This window comes from Stylophora pistillata, chromosome 13 (assembly GCF_964205215.1).
Source record: "Stylophora pistillata chromosome 13, jaStyPist1.2, whole genome shotgun sequence".
In the NCBI taxonomy this organism is placed as follows: domain Eukaryota; kingdom Metazoa; phylum Cnidaria; class Anthozoa; order Scleractinia; family Pocilloporidae; genus Stylophora; species Stylophora pistillata.
The window spans coordinates 17,611,531-17,634,475 of NC_142531.1; the positions used below are offsets into that span (position 1 = coordinate 17,611,531).

The 22,945-nt window shown below is 37.5% G+C and overlaps 1 protein-coding gene across 1 annotated transcript; it reads left to right on the forward strand.

Annotated features, from left to right (window-relative positions):
- Window positions 1-5,517: 5,517 nt before the first annotated feature.
- On the forward strand, window positions 5,518-22,670 carry LOC111338749 (tRNA (uracil-5-)-methyltransferase homolog A). The gene is made up of 24 exons (XM_022945272.2): window positions 5,518-6,300; window positions 8,114-8,205; window positions 8,649-8,667; window positions 9,028-9,084; window positions 9,475-9,547; window positions 9,953-10,031; window positions 10,413-10,467; window positions 11,247-11,318; window positions 11,406-11,428; window positions 13,186-13,234; window positions 13,735-13,795; window positions 16,308-16,343; window positions 16,658-16,728; window positions 16,817-16,878; window positions 17,062-17,146; window positions 17,643-17,746; window positions 18,190-18,241; window positions 18,398-18,458; window positions 18,654-18,734; window positions 18,968-19,011; window positions 19,531-19,606; window positions 20,678-20,797; window positions 21,213-21,309; window positions 21,567-22,670. The coding sequence occupies exons 1-24, from the start codon at window positions 5,746-5,748 to the stop codon at window positions 21,730-21,732; spliced, it is 2,190 nt and encodes a 729-aa protein (XP_022801007.2). The 5' UTR covers window positions 5,518-5,745; the 3' UTR covers window positions 21,733-22,670.
- The last annotated feature ends 275 nt before the right edge of the window (window positions 22,671-22,945 follow it).

The following is a 22,945-nucleotide window of genomic DNA, read 5'->3' on the forward strand; positions in this document are numbered from 1 at the left end:
GTTTAATTTTGAGATTCTCGTCAGTGATCATAAATTGATGGTTGATAATCCATAAAACAAAATTGCGCGTGGACTGTTCTACCCTCTGTTTATTTTATGTTGGTTGACGGTTAATGAGACAAAGCCTAAGGGGCAATAGTTAATTACACTCTCATTTTAAAGACGAACTATCTGGGCCCTGTCCGAAAAGCGATATCACTCAAACGTAAGGTGTGAAATCACACTTTCTTTGTTCCTGAGGCTTGACAACAACAGCGTTGTTTCTTTTTCAATCCTTGCGTCAGTGGTTGAAAAAAGACACGTACGCAGTTTTCTTTCCTTTCTTTTCATGAAGAGGAAATTTCCAGGATCAGTTCTTTTTGCCTGCGCTCTTTCAAAGCCTAAGATACAATAGTTAATAACACTCTCATTTTAAAGACGCCCTTTAGCATTGCAAAGTGTAAGGCTAAAAGCTAATTCTTTGTGATTTAGTGGTTTTCCTAATTTGTAGGTAGAAGTATTTTTTTGAACTTGATGAGCACATTGTTTTTTCACGTTGTTGTCTGTCCCTTTGTGCGCGTTTCTTTTACGTTCCTTGCGTCAGTGGTTGAAAAAAGATCGCACGCAGTTTTCTTTCCTTATATATATTTCTCGTTTCGTCTTTTGACAGTGCCTTTCTGATTCCTTTTACCTTATTAGATAGCTCTTAAGAAAAAATCAAAGCTTGCTAAATTTTTTCAAAACATTCCCGTTAGAAGTAAGAAGTTCTTGAAATTACGGCTGTTTCCATCATGAGATTTACTGATCAAATTTGCCAGTCAAAACTTAAATGAAATGTCAAAAATAAGATGTCAATCTTGTTCAGTTGGTCACGACTTTACTGTGTTTGGTGGCTCCTAAAAGAGCCGTTGTTTGATTGGTTGCTCATAGTGCAGTTACAGAAGTGTCGATTTCACTTTCTCCTCCAATTCATCAAGTCCTCTCAGCATGTTCTCGACACTTTCAACCACATAACGACAATTCTCCATTACAGAAGACAAATCTTGTTGTTCTGGTAAACATGCAACTGTCTCTTGCAGTTTGATTTTCTTTGCTTTTAGTTCCTCCAATAAATTGAGGCGTTCATCGCAGATGTAATCTAGGATTTCACGCTTTCGATCCATCCCGGCAGGAATTCTTGAAATGAAGGTTTTTTTCGCGCGCGCTCATAAATAACCGCTGTGAAATATCCTCCCACAATTGGTTTCTCGCACACGTTTACCACTTTGTATATAATTTGTGGGTAGAAGTATTTTTTGCACTTGATGAGCACATTGTTTTTCAATCCTTGCGTCAATGTCGCTTTTCATGCCCTGTCCGAAAAGCGACATCACTCAAACGTAAGAAGGTGTGAAATCACACTTTCTTTGTTCCTGAGGCTTGACAACAACAGCGTTGTTTCTTTTTCAATCCTTGCGTCAGTAGTTGAAAAAAGACACGCACGCAGTTTTCTTTCTCTTCTTTTCATGAATAGGTAATTTCCAGGATCAGTTTTTTTGCCTGCCCTCTTTCAAAGCCTAAAATGCAATAGTTAATAACACTCTCATTTTAAAGACGCCCTTTAGCATTGCAAAGTGTAAGGCTAAAAGCTAATTCTTTGTGATTTAGTGGTTTTCCTAATTTGTAGGTGGAAGTATTTTTTTGAACTTGATGAGCACATTGTATTTTCACATTGTCGTCTGTCGCTTTGCGCGCGTTTATTTTACATTCCTTGCGTCTGTGGTTGAAAAAAGAACGCACGCAGTTTTCTTTCCTTTCTTTTCTTAAAGAGGTAATTTCCAGGACGACCAGTTTTGTTTTGCCTGCTCTCTGTTTATTCTAAAACGGCTTCGCGTGGGCAAAACAAAAACAACTTTAAAACAAAACAAGTTTAACGCGAATGGAAAAAAATGATCGCTCTCAGCTTTCCGAGAACGCTTACTCGCAATAACATGACTGGAATAAATCACTTTTACTGATAAAATACGTCGCAAACTTTTATATTTATTTATTTACTGTGTACTGGAGTGGAGCATTACACGTTAGGACTCTATCGCAAGCGACAAGCTTTCACCATGATTACAACTCGAATCGCGTAGTGTGAATCAACCTTCGTGAATCATGTCGCGTCCTTCCGACAGGCGCGTCATGTCGAGGTACTGACATTACTAACTCACCCCCTGCTAATCTGTCTGTGTTTTCCCTAGTAGGCTCCCGTGGGGAACCAAAATGTCATCATTAAAAATTTGCGGACTAGAGCGATGTTAACCCGAGTCTATTAACGAAAATGGTAGTGCGGAGAAGTCCTCTAAGAAAGCTGTCTCATTTAAGTTCTTCAGGTTTCTGATGTACTTATATCTTGGCTGATAACGAGCTATGCGGATGTTTACACACGCGAAGGGGCCATCGTGGTCACTCACAATACTGCACGGTATCACACCATGAGATGTTATTTTGGATGGATCATTGATAATAATGTGATCCAGTAAGGTTCGTGATGTTCTTGTTGTTCTTGTAGGTTTGTCAATGATTTGCTTGACATTAAGGGTGTCAAGTAGGGAAATATATCGCCGCGTTGGGGCGTACGGTATGCCCAATAGATCGAAATTCACGTCGCCTGTAAGAAGGAGAAGACCATCCCACTGCGCAGTAATGCAACCGATGGGATCTTCGAACTTGTCCAGCCATACCGAAGGTCTGTGCATGGCTTCTGACCGGTAAAAACACCCCAACAAAAGTTTACTGTGCTTGTTCTTTCCTTGAATTTCCAGCCAGAGGTGTTCCATGTCAGGTTGGGTGTTCTCGATGTCCTTTCGTCGCTTGTTTTTTATATTGTCTCGAATATAAGCCCCCACCCCACCGCCCTTGACATTGTCTCGATTCCGAAATTCCTTCGAAAAACCTGGGAGTGAGAAATATTCTAGTCGATCCTTATTGTTCTTCATCCAGGTCTCACTTAGAGTTATGATATCAAGGGGGTATTTGTTCTTCATCCAGGTCTCACTTAGAGTTATGATATCAAGGGGGTATTTGTTGACTGTCAAAGCAAATTCATTAAATGTCGAAAGCATACTTTGCGTATTCAAGTGCATCAACTTCAGCGAGCTGGATTTATCGATCAATGTCTCTAAATATCTCATCATTAGCTTGCATTACGTAACAGGCCTCAGACGGGCCTGATTGGTCTAGATCACATTGACCATGGAAAGGTAGCATTGCTAGCGCACAGTTACAACAGATCCACTTTCCGGGCAAGTTTGCCTTCACATGGTTAAAGCTTGTTACACCAGCACAACGAAGATGAATTAAATCAAAGCATTTTTCACATGCCAGGCGTCTATGATTTCTCTGTACAGTTTTCTCGCAAACTGGACACTTTGGCATCGAGAATGATTTTGGTTTTGGTTTCGTGGATGTTAATGTAGGTCCCGGTTGTGGATGGACGTCGCCACAGGCCATTAACAGCTGGTAAGTCGCCGTACTATTAGAGTAATACGGAATCCTGGACTTTCCGTACTTTGTCTTTGTGTTATCAATGTAGCGCGACGAACTATGACGACAGTCGATCGACAACAAGAACGACAACTGCTCGCGAGGGAATTTGACTTGACTTCCAAGACACCTTTGCGTGAGGCATGCATGCTTATATTCCACGATGCACGATTTATCCGAATGCGAGACAATAGCACGCGACCGAGAAGGCATTTTAATAAATGCAAAAGCAGACGGTTGAGTGAATTCGGCTTCCACACTGATCGGTCTGGTCTTTGGCGGAAAACCGCCTGAAACAACGTAGAATCTTGTTTGATCCAACCCATTTTGTGCCTCAGTTACCATTAGGCACAATAGCAAGATACTAATGCCTGAAGAAAAGGCCATGAGCAACCATAGATGATAAAATTCGCGTAAAATGTCGGAGCTCTAACAAGCACGTCTGCCGTAATTAAATATTGACTGAAAACATTTGCTGAAGCATCATATTGTTGTTTCTTGGAATTGGCCCTTGCCTGGTCATTTAGTGTATAGAGAGCATGAAATATAACTTTTGTTTCAGTCTTATTCGAGTGTTATGCGTATTTGATTATAATTTTTAATGTTAAAATGCGCAATAAAAGCAACGCAACAAAGCAATTATGTATTATGCTTCAGACTATAAATGATGCTGCCAAGACGTTAATTGGGCGAGCGAAGTTGCTGAAGGCTGTGGATTGAAACTGTGTTTATTTTCTCTCATTCAATCTGTGCTCTGAAAATAAAAGGAGATTTGCCGTTAAGATTACAAATGTGCTGTTTCAAATGTCAAACTATAGCTTTCTCTACCTGATTACAGAAACAAGGGAAACGAATTTACAGAAATAGACAATTCAAGAATGTTGCCGAAAACCGTAGTTTACAAATTTTTCGACCGTGCAATTGCATGGCAGACTTTACGTTCTCATCGTTCTCTGGTTATAACCCGCGACGCCCATCCCAAGCTTCTGTTCCACTCCTTTCTAGATCTAAACACATTTCTTCAGAAGTTCAGAATACAAGTGGTCGCTAATTTAACCTTGTAGCAATCAGAAGCCCATGGGCTCCCGTAGCACTACATAATTAACAACAAAAGACTTACACTATTATTACTTACAATAAACAACAATAAGATATTTGTACGATAAATAGGATGGAACTAAGTCAACAAAACGATACAGAGAATGAACAACACGCGAATAGATACGCAGATCAGAGAGTCCAGAGAAGCTACTAAACGGTTCAATATACTACTATTTAACAATTATTCGCCGAAGACGAGGTGAATATCGTCGAATAATCCCCGAGACGAAGTTGAGGGGATTATTCGACAATATTCACCAAACCTGAGGCGAATAATTGTTTTAGTATAATTTCAGAGCTGAACAACAAAGAAATGTCTAAAATCATAACATTTTAGAAACATAATCATTTATTAACATTTTATTTCAACATTTTATATAAACCGCGTGGAGCGCGGAGCGGTTTATATAGCGTCATATAAGGAACCGCCTGACCAATCAGATTGCTGGAAACTCTTTGCTAAGCTCTGAAATTATACTAAATATAGGTGGATAATCATGTAACTGCTGTCAAGGGTGCGCTAAGTAATAAAATGTGGATTACTTGATAGCTGGGGTATTCATCAAAATAGCAACAAACACTATAATTACATCTAAATATACTTATTGCCATATTTCCCCTTCAACCTGTCTTTGGGTAGTGCTGCGAAAAATTTTTCCCATTTTTTTTTTTTTCTTTTACGGTGAGTGGAAATTCCCAAGTTTATAAAAAAAAAAAAAAAAAAAAAAAAAACCAAGGAAAGGGAAACAATTAAAAGAAGAAAAGTGAGTAAACAGATGGGAAGAAGAAACTTTTTCCAGGGGAAAATGGTGAACAGCTGGAGGTGGCTGGGAAGAGACATGAGAAGAGGAAGAAAAAAATACATTGCAACATCCTCCAGCTCCTTTCCATCTGATAACTCGTTCCCAATCCCCTCTTTTACGAACGAGAGATTTGTAAACGACCTCCACAACTTCCAGTTTCTGTTGGTCACATTGCTGCTTTTTCGTTCACGTTTACATATGTATCTGGGCCGTGTCAATTGTTTGTGTTGGTGATAAGACAATCTTTGAGAATCGAGCTTATAGATATATTGGCCGGGTCAGATTTCCAGCGCGTGAATGAAATTACTGCCGTTAAGTAAAAATACGGACATGTGACCACAATCATCTGGAAATGGCGGACGAAGAAGTAGAATTTGGAAATGAAGAAGGTTCTTCCACTAATGAGCAGTCCAGTCTGCTCTCTAAGGAAACATCAAGTGTTGGAAAAGTCGTCTCATCGCCTATTCCCGGATTTCCACCTTTTTTTCAATTTGCAAAACTGCAAACGGAAGCAAGTGGTTGGAATGCTGATGTGACAATGGCAACTGGGTTCACGAGGTGCAATGATGCAATAACAGACACAGCCTCATCCGTTGATAACACAGGGGTCACTGACGATAACGCAGTTGATTCGTCACAGTCAGGTAGTGCTGCAGCTGAATCGATACCTGTCGATGGACTTGACGTGATCGAAAATATGGAAAAATGCGAAAATGTTCTCGAGCAGGAAGATGGTGAAGGGAACCACGAGGGTCCAGACAAAGAAGAAGAGGAAGGCGCGATAAATGACGAGCCCGACGAAGAAGAGGCAGAATCGGATCCTTATTTTTACACCAAGCGAGATGAATTTACCTCCGAGATTTACAAGATAGAACTTCAAAATCTGCCTAAGAAATGTGGTTACAAGGTAAGCGACTTTCCTATCTCCCACCTATCTAGGTCTGTTACGCATGCAAATTACATAAAATTGTTGACGGAAGCTTAAATCACCAATTTCACAGTTTGAACCCGGTACAAAAAAGAATTAATTTCATGTTGATCAAGCAACATGGATTAAACTCAATGTTGAATTGAATGGAGACTGATATCGGGAAAAGGTTTATGATCAGTAAAATTGATCTTCCTTGAGACAGAATGCAACGTGGAATATGAAGTCTTCCATGAAATATTTTTTTTTGTAAGTTTTTTTCGTCCGAAGGAGGACAGTTGAGGGCAAGATTTCCATATAACCCCATACTTCATTATGCATTCAGTTATTGGATAAAGGAAAGCAGAGACAAAACGACAGATTTCCTTTGGGACTACGGCTTTGTTTTGACTGGTGTGGGGTTATACGGAAATCTGTCCCAGTTGAGTAATGTAACTAAGTAACATAACCACAGGCTAACCATCCAGACATAGTACTGTGACATGTCTTAGGGGTATGATTCCTTCTCTTACCCATATCATTTTGAAACAAATTTAAAGTGGAAATGCCTAAGGCAATCTATTGCTTTCACTTTTGTTTCCTCGTAAATATGCAAACTAAAGTATGGAGGTGTGCAGAAATAATGCTTATCTTAAAGTGCCATTGTGAAAATTTCCTTATGAGGCAATGAAACTACTTACATTGAAGGTGCCACCATGTAAACAGGTTTTGTATCAATTAAAAAATCTTGTGAGATTGTGTAAAAAAAAAAAATCCAAGGGTTTGGACTTTTTGTTATGCTTAAATTTATGCAGCCTTCCATAGGTAAGAACAATCTTTAATCATATAATAAAGAAAGGAAAGTCTTTATCCTCAGACTGTTTAAATAGAATTCTTAGGACAAGTTTTGCCACCTACTAAAATGGCATTTCAAAACCCTCATTTATCAGAGTAGAGAGTGAAGTGTATCAGTAGCTGGCTAATTTTTTCAACCCTACATTGATCTAAACAATACACCTCTTAAACTTGTCTGCTTTGTGAAACCATTTGAGATCTCAAAGGAATTATACACTTTACCTTTTATGAATTTAGGGTACCTATGCAAGAAACATTTCTTTAGAATATTATCATGTGAAAAAAAAAAAAGAAAACATCTGAGCTAAAGTGGTCTATACATCGTGAGTTTTAATCAAACAAACCTATGCTATGGTTTTAAAAATTTATTAAAGTATTTCCATTCTTTGGATATGTCATTTCCAAGATATTTGCTAATTTTGCAATCAGTGTCTTCTTGGTTGAAATTATAACCAGCTGAGGAATAAACTATGCCTACTGAGCTCAAAGCAGAGCTTGGAAACTAAGCTGGGTTTTAGACTGTACTTCAGCTTTTCGTTTATATGAAATTTAATACTGCAGCTACTCTTTTCAACCATCCGCCTTCAACCCTTAAGCGTAAGATTCAGCGGTTTGTTTGTACTGTATATATATCTTATTAGACGTTTTGTTGTGTAGTATTGCTGAGTATTTTTATGAGTTGTGCAATATTTTGATGAGCCCATAGGGCGAGTCAAAATACAAACAATGAGTAAAAATACTTAGCGATACTACACATCAAAACGTCTAATAAGAGATTTATTATCCAAGATGCTAAATTGTTATTTCATTGTGGGCGAATTTCACGGATATTTCTGGAATACAAATATCGCGTGATATTTGTACTCGTCTCATGTGTAATTTGTACTCTATGAAGCACACTTGGATAATAAGATTGATTACTTTATACCATTTTTGTCTCACTCTCTTCAAACCCCAGCAATTCAAGAAGATGATTGCTAACAGACTCAATGTGAGGCCAGTTAAAGTAAAACTACCCCCAGGAGCAAATCATGCCTATGTCACTTTCAGGTACAGTTCATAACAGCTGCTCAACACTATACTCTAATAGTGTGCAGAAATATACACATGAAATGCATATAAATTTAGACATGAGTTCGTACAGATTTAACCTTTACAGGTTTAAACTGCACATATACCTGACTATGAACTACATGTAGATTTGTTTATTGCAATCACTGCTCAAGCCAACCTCACTGAAACACTATTATGCATGTTTGAGACTTTGAACTCAGTATATACAAGCATCAGTGAAATTCACATGGGCAATTAATGTATATCTAAGCAGTAGTGTACTTTTGAAAACATTTCCTATCTTATTTAAACTGTACAGGATGCCAATATCCTCTCTCAAACCTAATACAAGATCATTGCTAAGATATGTCCAGTTATAATTAATATATTTTAGCTACACGATCAAAATTTCCAACTTCTACCTTTTAAATTTTCCTTAGGAATGAAGAGGAAAGGAGGGTATGTGTATTCAGGATTTTTTTTGTAGATAACAAATTAAAATGCCAAGACTGTGGCAAATAACAGTGTACAGCTCAAATATATTTTTGACTTTTCAATATCAATAAATGTCCATTTAAGTAAAGAAAGGCTACCTTGTGATATCAGAATGTACTGAGTTGATTGGTAATCGTCAATTTTCAGTTCGAGATCCATGGCAAGGTATCAAAGCTTTATTCAATTACTGAGATTGACAGATATTTATATAAACTTATTTTTACATACAGTGTATGTGTTAAGAAGTTTTTTCTTTAGGATGATATCAAGAAAAAAAAAGTATTTGACTGCTGACTTAAAAAGATTACTTTTGCTTGATGATAGTTGGCCATCAGATCATTATCAGGACACAAGTGGAAGGGCAAAGTGCTTTCTGCTAAGGTAGTTGTGATATTGTTGCCCTAACATGCTGGATATGTAACGCTATTAAAAAAAACAAACAAACAAAAACAATCAATCCTTAATGCTGCAAGCTGTCCACAGCTGAATGTGTTTAGGCCAGTAAATGATTGTCTTTTCTGTTAATTCCAAATGCTCCCAATGTTTTTTGTTTTTTAAACATTTCTGTTTTGCTCTCAAAGAAGTAATGAAGGGGCATATTGTATAGCTGACTATGTTGTTCCTCCTCCAAAGGAGAAACTGCGACTTGAATCAGTGATCTGCTGAAAAATTGATGACATGCATTTATTTTCCTGTCAGTATCGTGACTAATTTTAGCAGAAAAAAGGCTGCTAAATCAAAGGCTCTGATGGTGTGTATAATTTTTTATAGCCAGCCCAGCCACTTCCTGATCCTCTAGCTCTGCAGAGAGCAGAAGGACTGGCAAGAAAGAGAATGATTCAGGGTAATAACTGGACAAATGCTACTACTATTTTGTTTTCTCCACTTGTGGTACACTGTTAAATTCCTAACTTAGGAATACATACAGACTTGTGTGTTTTGCTTGCTCAGAGATGTGGTCATAGTCTTGCTAGACACATTTATTTTTGAAGTTTTTAGTTATTGCTTTTGGATAGTAGTTGGTCACAATACTTGGTTAACATAAATTTAAGCTCAGCTTTGGCTTTCAAATTTTCAAAGTGTAGTGGAAATTTCTTGTAATTCTATACCTTTTCTGAGAAAAGTTTCTGGTTGTAGAAATGGAATTGAGGAATATTTTTACTATAATTTTGTTTCAGTAGCCAGGAGATCCTTTCTCTGATTGCACGTTACATTTAGTGTAATATTCATTTCTTTGAAAATGCTTCAGATGCAGCACGTTCAAATGTAGATGCCAAGAGAATTAAAGTAGATGAGGATGAAGGGGAAGAGCTGGCCATTTCTGTCAGGTGTGAATCAAAGTTTTCTTGGTCTGCTTTATGCAAAAATTTAATTCTTATACCCCTCGATTATGTCCCTGAGTGTAACAGTCAAGAGGGAGAAGAAGGGAGCTACAGCCATTTTGAAATAAAACATGATCTGTTGAGCAGACAGAAAGTTTCAATGGCCATTATTTTTTTTTTTTGCTCTGATCCTGTGTTAGTCAGTTTACATGAATAAGCATCAAATTTTCAGGTGTGGTTGGTATTTTAGGTCAGTGGATTTTAATATTTTCATTTAATTATTTGGCACTTTGTTAAGATTGTTGGTTGAAGAGGTCTTCCTCCGAACAATCGTTCCAATCTATGTGGCTGTTAATTACCAACAACAGTCCTGTTTTTATTCACCAGGTTAAACCATGTTGTGACACCACTGTGGGCTCAGCCATACAGCAAGCAAATGGAAGTGAGTACAATGTATACTCTTTAAGTTTGATGTATCTATTTGCTCTGACATGTCTAAGGCTGTATTGACTTTGGCGAGTGTTCACTGAATAATTTGGTTGCATCAACTAAGTTGAAAATTGTAAATTGGCCACTGTAAAGAGTTGAAAAGCGGATGTTTTGAGTGTTAGCCCTTGAATGGAGCTCCTTTCACTCTGACAAGGGCTAATGCTCGAAACATTAGCTTTTTAACTCTTTACAGTGGCCAATTTCAATTTACAATTTCAACTTAGTTGATATAACCATATTACCTTGTTGCCCCCACTGATGCAGCACCACAATTTCTATAGAAACCTACCCCCTTTGTTCACTGAATAGTTTATAGTGGTGCTGTTGAGGAAAAATGTGACAAGTCCCATTGTTTTAAGCCTTTAAACCAAAAAGTCACTATGAGTCTTCTCTGTATGTACAGTTCTCCATATCTTTCCAATGGTACTAGCAAGGGAAGTTTGTTTTTAAAACAATTTGAGCCTCTTGAGTGGGTGATCATTTCCTTTATTCTTATGACCTGTACAGTTGATTCAGCAAGGATACTGTAATGAGAAATAAGATGTTGGTCACTCTGAGGAGTGACAGGGTTCAACCTGACAAACCAATGAAACTTGGTGGTGGAGACAATTCCACCCACAAATTCTACTCTAGTAAACTTTCCTGAGTTTTTTGTTATCCCGTGGAGAGGAAGAAGACCAGCATATCTTTGTACATTTTGAAGGTTCTATTCTTTTCTTTGTTTGTTTTTAGACAAAGAGGAGTAACATGCTGGAAATTTTGGGGAAACTCACCAGAAAGTTGAAAGCCATTATGGTCCTGAAGGTATGAGAAAAATTCAATAGAATTGACCTCAACATGTGTAACTTTTGTCTCATTAAATACTGATCAGTATTCTTCTTATTTGCACAGAACAACTGGGTGGAGCAGGAAAGGTAAGCATACATCTTGCTTTGATTCTTTTCTTTGTTTTTTTTTTTTTTCGTTTTCATCAAGAAACACATTTCTGGTTCAGGCTCCAGCCTTTATCTTCAGACAAGGGCTACATCTCAAACAAGTGCTCCTTTAGAATATGTGTCCCTCTTATTGGCCTAAATATGTGATAGGCACCCCTCTCCCTAGAGGACGCCACCCTTTCCCATCCCATAGTTCTGAAGAAAGGTTATCCCATTTGTGCAACTTGTATAATTGCAGCAGTATTTGTTTGGCACATTTTTACCAAACTGTTTTTCAGTTTGTTAACTCCTTAGGTTTGGAAAATAACCATAAATACCAACTGTGATGCATCAAAACTTTAGGATCAGCCTTGCAAAATGATATGTTGTTTATGCTGTGGGTTCTATACAAATGTTAACTTGAAATAAGCTGTCATATCTCACTGTTGTTCAGAAGAAACTAATGAGCACCTCCCTCTAAGTGCCCCCCTGCCCCTCGCCCTCAAACACTTAACTCTCCCAGTGCCTCACCCTGCCAAGGAATATGAGTGGGTACTAGAAAATTGTCGGGGAAGACTGGTGGTGAAATGTGGGGGAAGGTAACCTTGGGTTGACTAGCTACCCATCAAGGGCACAACAGTAATACTCCTAGTCACCATATAATACACAAACTGGGATAAGCTCAGCTGAATGGGCCACTTGGCTAATTTAGAAGAAGTACCCCAGATGCAAATGTCAGGATTTGCAGTGTATTTGTGTGTGCATAATTATCTACACCAGTCCAAGCTGCTTTAAATAAATAAATAGATAAATAAATATGTTAATTGAAACTCTCCCTTAGGGGCTTTTCGGGCACAATGTAGACTAAGTACTTGAAAATAATCAGTGTAAGGTTCCGGCAATTCTGCTTTTTTACAAAAAGATCAACTCTCTTAATTGAAAAGAGCAGAAAAATTAACTTTCTGCATTTATTTTTCATAGAACAACATCCAAAATTGTTCCCTTTGTGTTAATGGTAGTCGATTAGGTGAAAAGTTAAAAAAAGGTACCTTTTTTAGAGAAAAAAAAAAGGCGGGTATTTTAAGCTTTCGAGTGGAAATATTTGAACATCAATATTGTCCGCTTTTCATCCATTTCTCACTTTATTAAACAAAACTTTAAAGCGCAAAAAAGGTACCTTTTTTCCAATTTGAAGCGATCTCTTCAAAAGCGCGAAAAAGGTACCTTTTTTACTGTTTAGAAACGTTCCTATCAAAAGAGCAAAAAAGGTACCTTTTAATTGAAACGTCATTTGTTTTTAAAGGTACTTTTTTCGTGCTTTTGATGAGATTGCTTGTAAACCCCAAAAAAGGTACCTTTTCTTAACTTTTCACCTAATCGACTAGCATTAACAAAAAAGGTAACAATTTTGCATGTTGTTCTATGAAAAGTAAATGCAGAAAGTTAATTTTTCTGCTCATTTCAATTAAGAGAGTTGATCTTTTTGTAAAAAAGCAGAATTGCCGGAACCTTTCGCTGATTGAAAATCCCCACTGGCAGGAGGCAGACCAGTGGGTTATTTACGGAGCGCTGCCAAGGAGTTGAACAAGGGGCAACCGAGAGCAAATTGAGGGAGTGGCAGGGTGGAGGACTTGAACCCAGGACACCGGATTACAAGTCCAGCACCCTAACCACTCGCCATGTTTTATACTTCGTTTACAACAAATTCGGTGTCAAGGGCTCCATTATCAGTTGGTTTGTTGTTTATATTTCTGTAGTGCTAAAAGAAATGGAATTTGTTGTGAGCTCCTGGACTGTGTTGAATCAGTAAGTAACACTGATATCACTATTGCTCTTTTGATTTCATATAGTGTTGTTCTAATAAATCTAAATGATTCTGCATTCAGAAAGTTTGTGATATTTGTTTGAGTGACTCTGATTTTTATGAGCAGAAGAAATGTGTCATTTTTAGTCACTTCATGGTTTATGTTGATATCAAATGAATAGGTATCGAGGGTGTACTAGTATTTGCTGCTACTACTTACTGGTATTTGCGCGGGTGTACTACTTATTTACTGGTCACAGAAAAGGAGAAAAAAGGTGTCTCCGAAAAAATAAGAAACAAATTCTTTTTCACATTTGGGATAAACTGTTGGTTTTCATAGTAGTACCGGTAGATTGATCAGAAGTTGTGATTCCATAGTTGTCACAATTACAAGTGGGTTTCAGGGGCTCCCTGAGAGAGTTGCGGCGGCAATGTGATGGGCAGACAATACATGAAGTCAGACCTCATCCCATCCATTAATTTTGCCTTTGAAACATTTCAGCCTGTTCTTGATGGGTATCGAAATAAGTGTGAGTTCACTATAGCTGAAGGTCCTGATGGAGGTAGGATACTGTTGGCATGGTTTTGTGAGTACATGCTAATCCAGAAATTAACTCCAAATGGTGGAAGGCCCTTCAATCTGACCCTTGGACATACAAGCTACTTGAAATCAAGTGGCTGCCTCTTCACGTCAACCTTTCTGCAGAAAGTGGTGGTTACTTCATCACAAAGCTGCTCAGGTCCATAGTTATCACTTTCATTAACCCTTGCACCCCAAGGAGTCACCAAAAATGGCAGCAATGTTGCAATCTGATTGGCTAATTTGCCATTGTCAATAAGAGTGCTTATGTCAACCTGTCACACAATGGTCAGGGACCGAAAGAATCATTTTATTTGATGTTAATATTGTGGTAAAAGAATGACAGTGGTTTAGCATGGTCTGTACTCTTATTGAACACGATATTTGCCATTACAGTGGTCAAATTTTTTTTACAGACTCACTTGGCTGCGCCTCATGAGTCCACAACATTTTGACCATCGTGATTATGAATATAATTGTCAATAAGAGCACAGACCTTGCTAAATCACTGCAATTTGTTGATTCCCCTCACTTTTTCCATCCACATACAAGCAGGAAGATGACGAGGATAAACAAAAATTTCAACAACAGAATAATTGTTTGGTTAAATTCTCAAAGCTAAAATAAAAAGAAGTGAACAGCAGACTGTGCAGAGAAGTGATGTTAGGATCTTGGGGTAAAAAGGAGGAAACTTCCCTGCAAAAGCCACCTCTAAACTCTGGATAGTTGTTGCTTATCAGTGCTTCAGAAACGTGGCTGTTATTCATATTCCAACCATTGGACCTCTCTGTTTGGGTTTGCTCTATGAAAATCTTAATTTTTTGTTGATACAAACAAAGATATGGCTGACCATTATCCCCTTACAGTCCAGAGTTTCATTGATGGTTAAGCCCTGGAAGTAACCATCAATAGAAGAAGTGGTTTTTACTAAGTTAGAACAGATTACTCTCAACAAATAATAAGAACTGCTAACCCTACACATATAATTATACTGGTAACCCTTTTTACATGGATAAGCATAACCAACATACCAAACACAACTAATGAATCCAATTTGAGCCCTTTAGCCAATAAGATCATGATCAAAATGGCATTTAAGATTCCACCAAACAAACATACAACGTTTTATTGAAAAGTTCTTGTCATTTGACTGTGATTATGTCTTCTGTTCTGGTTTTCAAATTGTCAGTTAGCCCTTTTGACCCAAAAAGTGACCAGCATCTAATCTCTCTGTATAGTGCTGCAGCATTCATTAAAAGATTATTACAATGATGAGAATAATGGAAATGATTCAAACCTAACATGCTCGGATTGTTAAACAAATTCTCCTTATCAGTACCAAAGGAAATGTATAGAAAAAAGTATGGAGAATATGGGCACTGATGTTAGGGTGTAAATGGTTAAAAACTTCATCATAGGATCACACCACATTGATGTCTGTACAAAACAGTTTTGGTCACTTTTTTTATACCACAAGGAAATTGATTGATTGATTTACCAGAAAAATATTTACAGTATTTACTAGTGAATGTAACTTTTTTTTTTTTTTTTTTTTTCATGAAGGGGAAGCTCATTTGGAAACTCTGATGGGGTTTATGACTTAACTAAGGCTAAAAATACAGTTTTCTTGCATGGACTATTATTAATGGAGCATAGTTAAGATGAAAATGACAAAAACAAAGAAAAAAGGCAAAAAATAATAATGGTTGAAAAAAATTAACAAAAACAAACACTTGCACACAAAAGGAAGTAATTGAGAGTAGCAACAGTTGGAGGCAGTGTGGCCGAGTGGTTAGAGTATTGGACTTGTAATCCACCGCTCCCGGGATCGAGTCCCACCCTGACCACTGTATCTGTTTCACGGTGGCCCCGAGTTCAGATCCTTGGCCACACTTGTAAATAGCCAACTAGTTTGCCTCTGGCCGGTTGGGGTTCTTAATGATGTTATGTTCAATTTAGACCATTTGTTTCATTTGTTTGCAAGGACCACAATGGAAACTACTGGTTCACCAATAATTGTGTAATCCTATAAAAAGACTTTTTTTTAGAGGTCCCCTTGTATGTCTGAGGGTTAAACAAAACTCACTGTATTGTTTATATTATGTAGATTTTCACTGCAGGTTTAGTGCTCCTCTATATTCCAAGTTTATTATGTGATAATGAAGAGAAGATTCCGTAAATGTTAGCACATAGCATGCTACATGTCTTTCTTTTTTAATTTTCACTCAACATTTGTATGGCCTCAAAGACTTTTTTTATCTTTTTTGTACCTGTCTAAGTGTGAAAAACCAAGAATTCCATGAGGCAAACTGCAATCAGTCCACTCCAGAATAAATAGTTCTGTGATCCCCCCCATAAATAACCATCTTAACATGTACCACCCAGAAGTATTAAATTCTGGCCTTAAATTGAACGAGGATTGAGAAAGTGCAAATTTAAGTATCAGTATCAATATTGCCATTGCATAACACTTTTAAACATTTCCCCTTGCGCAGCCAAAACAGTTGGATTCCGCCTTGGATCGTACAAAGGTAAGAGCCTGGATAGGTAAATTTTCAACTGCATACACCAAATGCAAATGTGGCGTCCAATTGGAATTGCCATTGTTCTGGACTGACTAGCCTCGTCTACGTGGAAACACAAAAGGATTATTACTTATGTGAGAGGCTAGTCAGTCCAGAACAATGGCAATTCAAATTGGACGCCATATTTGCATTCGGTGTATGAAGCATACCTTTGTGAAATTATTTTCAGAAGCCTTTATGAACTTTTGAAATCTTGAAAATGCATAGCTGAACATCCTTTTATGTTCGTTTACCTAACCAACTGTTTTGTTCTCTCTTAGAGGGTTACAGTGGAGTTGTAGAGCCATCTGAATGTATTCATATCTCAGATAAGGCCAAGGCCATTGCTAAGGTGAAATATTCTCTCTCTCCACTGGTCTGGTAATGTCTCAACTTATTATGTCACAACAAGTTTGTAATTATACTTTAATTCATTACAGGCTTTTCAGACCTATGTGCGGCAGTCCCCCTTACCAGTATATGATCTCTGTTTTCACACAGGGTAGGTTGTTTTTTCGTTGTTTTTTTTTTTATCATTTTATTTAAAGTTTAAGTTACCAGTTGGAAAGACATGTTTGAGGAGATTTTAATACATTTATGTAACTATTTTCTGAGCTGTGTTGCATTTATTTTTTTTTAACAAGTTTTAACTTGTGTGACATGATGTACCTTTTATGGTGGATAGATATTGGCAAACCTTGACAGTTCGCAGCACTATGTATGGTGATACCATGGCCGTTCTACAGTTCAGTCCACAAAAAATGACCAAGGTATATTATGTTTTGCACATGTGCTGAACATTTTAAGATATCTGAAACTTTGCAATTATAAATAATCCAGAGGGTTACAGTCTGCTCACAACAATTGTTTTGGTGATGACAGTTATAGAATTTACCTACCTGGAGAAAAAAAATTAGTACAAATCCTGTTTATTTTTAATAAATACATTAATTTGTCAGTCGATAGAAAATTTATTAAATGCAAAATTAAAATGTAGTTTATGCCTTTTTAATTATTCCTACTCAAAAGCGAAAAAGGGCAGCAAACAGTAAATGACAGACTGCCATTCCATCAAACTGACTGGTTTTAAAGCATAATGTCTGACAAACTGTAACTACACAGTTAATGACAGAGCAATTTCCTGTATTCTTATTGATTTTCTCTTAATAGATCAGTCTGTCAAGTTCCGGTAGTATACAATATGATTGACTAGCTGAATGACTGGTCTGTTAAATGGTTGATTGATTGATTGATTGATTGATGTAGGAAGAAATTGAGGCAGAAAAGGAACGAATCGGTGAATATTTCAAAACAGGAGAAGGGAAAGATGTGACACTTACATCACTCTATCTGCAAATAAATCACACAAGGTAAGCATAATATTAGTTTTTCTAAGATTTGGTAATGTACTGTCCCATTTCCTTTGTATGACTGTGATATTTATTTCAACATCAGCTTCATTACATCTATAGAAATACATGTACCAGTAATTAAGTTAATCTTTTCGTGGCATAAGGTTTTCTTTACAACCCAGTTGCTCACTATACCACAGCCCCTGCCATATAAATATATATACTTGACATTCTAATGTATGAATTTGTGGCCTTCTCCATCTAGAGGTGTGAATGGATGGGCACTGGAGAGATCAAGGAAAGCCGTCAGAATATTGGGGGGCGGATAACAGGCAATGGCATGATTTCTCATCTTGGGAAATTAGCATAGTTTTTTAATTGATAATGTGAGCCATTTAGGAAAGGAGCATACTTTTAACCATATTGAAGTTTTTAACACGTTTACACTAACATTTTAACAGGGCTGTAGGAGGAAATGCAGAGGCTCCTTTTGTTCATATCATGGGAGATGAGGTGAGCTAATTTCTGAAGTCTTCTGTTGCAGTGTCAAACAATTTCTTCCCTTAATTGTTCACAACAACTTTGTTTATTAAACAGGTTATTGTTTGGTTCTATATACATTTGTTGACATTTTGTTCTAACAGACGGGTTTCTTTAATTTTTTTTTAGCATATTTATGAAGAGCTTTGTGGACTGAAATTCAGAATATCTCCTGATTCATTCTTTCAAGGTAAATAGTGACAATGAATTCAACATAACTTTTTCTTAGTTTCTGCCCCTAATTTGTGTTATTTAGTTGCTCTCTGTTGTCTACTTATGTAATTTTGTTTCTCTGTTCTAATTTTTTTAAAATGCTCCTGTGGTGTGTTGCTGACATAGGACACCCTCTCTCTAATTTACTTGACTGTTTGATTTCTATGTCCAGTGAACACCAAGGCAACTGAAAAGTTATTTGACTTGCTGAAAGAGTGGTGTGGTGACCATCTCGACGAAACAGTGGTACTTGGTGAGTAATTACTAATATGTTGATAGAGGGCATATCAATTGTGTATCGTAAACCCACAATTAAGCCAATCAGAACAACGGAAAAAAACGTGGGCAACCAAGTCATTCTGTTCGGTTGTGAAAGTGGCACAAGTTTTCCAATCCAGAACAGCTGGGTTTTCAGTACTTTTTTTTACATCACAACCTGAGAAGTGTCGTCATATTAATAATAATATTTTCATTTCTCTTTCTCAGACATATGTTGTGGCACTGGAGCGCTTGGTCTGTGCCTGGCTCAGGTGGGTGAAGTATTTCTTGTTTAGCACATTCAGAGCCCTTTTTATCGCAGCAGCCAGTCAGAACAAAGGTTTACGACATGGGGAACAGTTATAGAGCAGTAACAGGGAAAAGGAAATCAAAACAAATTTGATAACGTTTGACACTTAAACGAAAATTGAGCTAATCATTTTTTTCTGATGAAACCAGGGTAGAGATTTCAGTTGGTTGCGAATATTTGATACAACAAATGACTTCAACGCCTGGACAAAAGTGACAGTGAAAGTCGTCATTTGAGTCAAGTTAAGAGGACTTTGCTCAGGTTGTTGACACATCAGTCACTGTATACGACGTCAGCTGTTCTTACCACTACCCTCCCCCCCCCTTCCCCCAACCCAACGGTCACGCTTACTGCGTGGCTATTCTAATATTTAAACTCAAAGCCGTGGTATTGGAGATGCGATGATTTTCTTGTTTGTTGCGTGTGCTTAGCGTGCACAATGTCTGGAATCTTCTCTGATAACCAGCGGTTCTTTTTACAGAGCGTGAAGCGTGTGATAGGTGTAGAGATTATTGAAAATGCGGTGGAAGACGCCAAAGCTAACGCAGATCTAAACGGTGAGTGCTTCTCTTCGCAGTCTTTTCTTTTTTTACTCTCGGAGGATCACTAATCTCTTACATTTGTTTCTGTACCTCCTATTAAAAATAGCGGTTAGGGTTTTCTTAATAGGTGGTGGTAATGTTCGCTAAGCCACAAAAACATACCAGAAACGCCCCGGAGAGATCTGAAGGGCTTGATATTCCCCAGGGCTTCTCGACAGCGTATTAGAGAGGGGTGCTTGTCAGAGATTGGGATGGCTTGCTCAAACTCGACCTTCTGGACTTTTGAGGATCTGTATACAACGTGTATTTTATTACTTAAGAACCCGCGTGATACTTAAAACTACGGTGGCCCAGAAGGCTCAACACAAACAAAAAAATATACTGCAGCAAATAAAAAATATACTGCAGCAAATAAAAAAAAAAATCAAAACGCAAAGAAAAAAAGTGTCGAGGCAAATAAAAAATGCAACGCAAACAAAAAGTACTGCAGCAAATAAAATATGCAACGCAAGCAAAAAAAAAAAAAGAAAACGCAAACAAAAAAAATTAGAACGTAACGCCAAGGAAGACTGGGTAATAGTTCTTAGTTTTCCGCCAAAACAGCATGAACAGGAACTCGCTTTTGGTTATGGACGAAAGCGATCTGCGTAGGATTATAGAAGATTACTTTCATCAAGGGTATGAAAATAGTTATTATCGATTTTTTAAAGGAGCAGCATGGTACTGTCACAAGTTCGCTGCAAAACATGGTTTCGGAAAGGCGAACAATCAAAGGATGGAACGAGTGTTGGCGGGAAACTAAGAACTATTACCCAGTCTTCCTTGGCGTTGCGTTCCAATTTTTTTGTTTGCGTTTTTTTTTTTGTTTGCGTTGCATATTTTATTTCCCGCAGTATTTTTTGTTTGCGTTGCATTTTTTATTTGCTGCGGTACTTTTTTTCTTTGCGTTTTGATTTTTTATTTGCTGCAGTATATTTTAGTCGCTGCAGTTTATTTTTTATTTGCTGCAGTATATTTTTTGTTTGCATTGCGTCTTCTGGGCCACCGTATAAAACAAAGACTGATGCAGGCTTTTTCTCGTTCCAGGAGTTTCAAATGCTCAGTTTGTCTGCGGGAAAGCGGAAGACATCATCGTTGACGTGTTCAAGAACATGCCGCGAAAAACCAAAATCATTGGCATCATGGACCCACCACGAGCTGGACTACGTAAGTCAAACATATGGTGGATTTCCATGACTGCTGTTTTACGTAGCGTAAATTATACACTTTCCAGCCATTAGAATGCGGTCAAATCGCCATGTGCATTGTTTTTTTAGTTCGGTTGAGTTAAATAGCTAGGGTTAGTTTGAATGCAATTGAGGAATATTGGAAAGGGGTAAGCACGTAAGGTTCAACGTAACCAGAAAAAAGGAAACGCTAAAAAGGTCAGGATATGTAATGCCAGTACATTGCTAGACATCGTTTCAGACGATTTTTTCCTCCTTTTACTATTTTAAGCTTTTCCTTTCTCTGTATGTCTTTAACAAAGGGTTGGCGAATCTCTCCACCTTGGGGTGAAACAACTGTTTGCTCTGAGCTAACCTAGGTGTTGTATTTTTTTCTTCTTCTTCTTTCGCTGCAGACCAGTCAGTTATACACGCAATCAGGAAGAGTCGCAGGATGGACAAACTGATTTACGTGTCCTGTAACCCAAGTGCTGCTTTTGTGAACTTTCTTGAGTAAGTTTTCAACAAAAATATTTTTCCACACAGGATTTCTTTTGATTACCCAATTTTGACTGTTATAATGACCAAAACTATAGCCATCTTAGTAATTTAGGCGATGAAGGAGAACTAGAAAAATTTGGGAGGGGTTTGTCTACAGTTAACTTCCTGATTTACGCCTTTTCTATCTCTACCTTGTGTTTTTTGAATGACATACACGGAATCACGCCAACCACCGGTACTTTGGTCTGTGATTTTTTCTCTCTTTCTAGTCTATGTAGACCAACCTCAAAGAGAATCAAAACAGCGCCATTTCGCCTGGTGAAGGCCGTACCCGTGGATCTTTTCCCTCACACTAAACACTGTGAATTACTGCTGCTGTTTGAGAGAGACATGACCTCTGTGGATGCAGCCAAGTTCTACAAGTGGTACTATTAAACTGGTCAACAGGGCATACTTCTACTGGTAGATCAGGAAATTGTTATTATAACGAATTTAAGTTACACATTTTGACTTTGAATAATTGGTTTTCTTCTTTTGGTTAACATCAGTGAGGAACCCAGAAAAAAGTATTATTAGTTTTAAATCATCCTACGTTGTGTTGTGCTTTCTGCTTGCCTGAATATACATTTTATTTCTTTGCAAGGACGACATTTTTTAGTTGTGCTGAGTTGTAAGTGAATTTGTCCAACATGAGGTAAAAGTTAAAGATCAAAGTTAAATTTGATAACTTCAGTAATTTGATATGTTACAAAGAAGATATTACACGGCCATGCGTGGATACGAATCTTATCTTCGAAGATAAATTTCTTATTCACAAGTTGACATTTTAGTTTTCTTTTCATAGATACTGATCGCATGTTTAAATTAAAATCAATTTTAAGAGCACTGAATGCATAAATCACCTGGACGTAAACTCAGCTCGTAAGAAAGTTACTTTAGCTTTTCGACATAAAATGTAATTCGCTGAACTAAAAGTTGAATTCAGCTTCTTTAATTTTGACACAAGAAGCATAATCCGCAGAAAACAGATTACCTGGTTGAATCCGACGAAGAGATCAACTATTACTTTAAAAGAGAAAGAAAATTTGATATTGAACTGCCTTCTGTTTTCTTAGCAAGCTGAAAAACTCAATTCATGTAGAGTGCAAGAAATGCCAATGTTTTTAGAGGTTTATTTAATATAAAATAATCTTTGGATTGCAGTATTTAATGTAGTTATACACGTAAATTATTATGTTAGTCAGAGCGACAGAGTCTTGCATCTGCCGCTCTTAAGAGTAAGCAAGTACACCGTATACAACAGAAATATATTCTTAATAAACTCTTGTTGTGATCTCTGAGAACAGAACGAAATTATATTTTTTCGAGCCGTCGCTCTTTCAACATTCCCTCTGTTTAGAAAGCATTCAAGGTCTGAAAATGACGGGTATAGAGTCAAGGGGCCACGGGTCTTAAAAAACGGTGGAAATTGGTATTTACTGGAGTAAGGTGTGGCCAGGATTTAAAGAACAGGGTGCTCAACCATAACGAGAATTTAAAAGTTAGGTGATGCAAGGGGTTGTTTGGATGCCTATCTTGCCAGAGCTTACCCCAGTTCCTGCAGCGAAAAATAAATGGGGTATAGCCCACTCCTCCCCCCTGACCACTC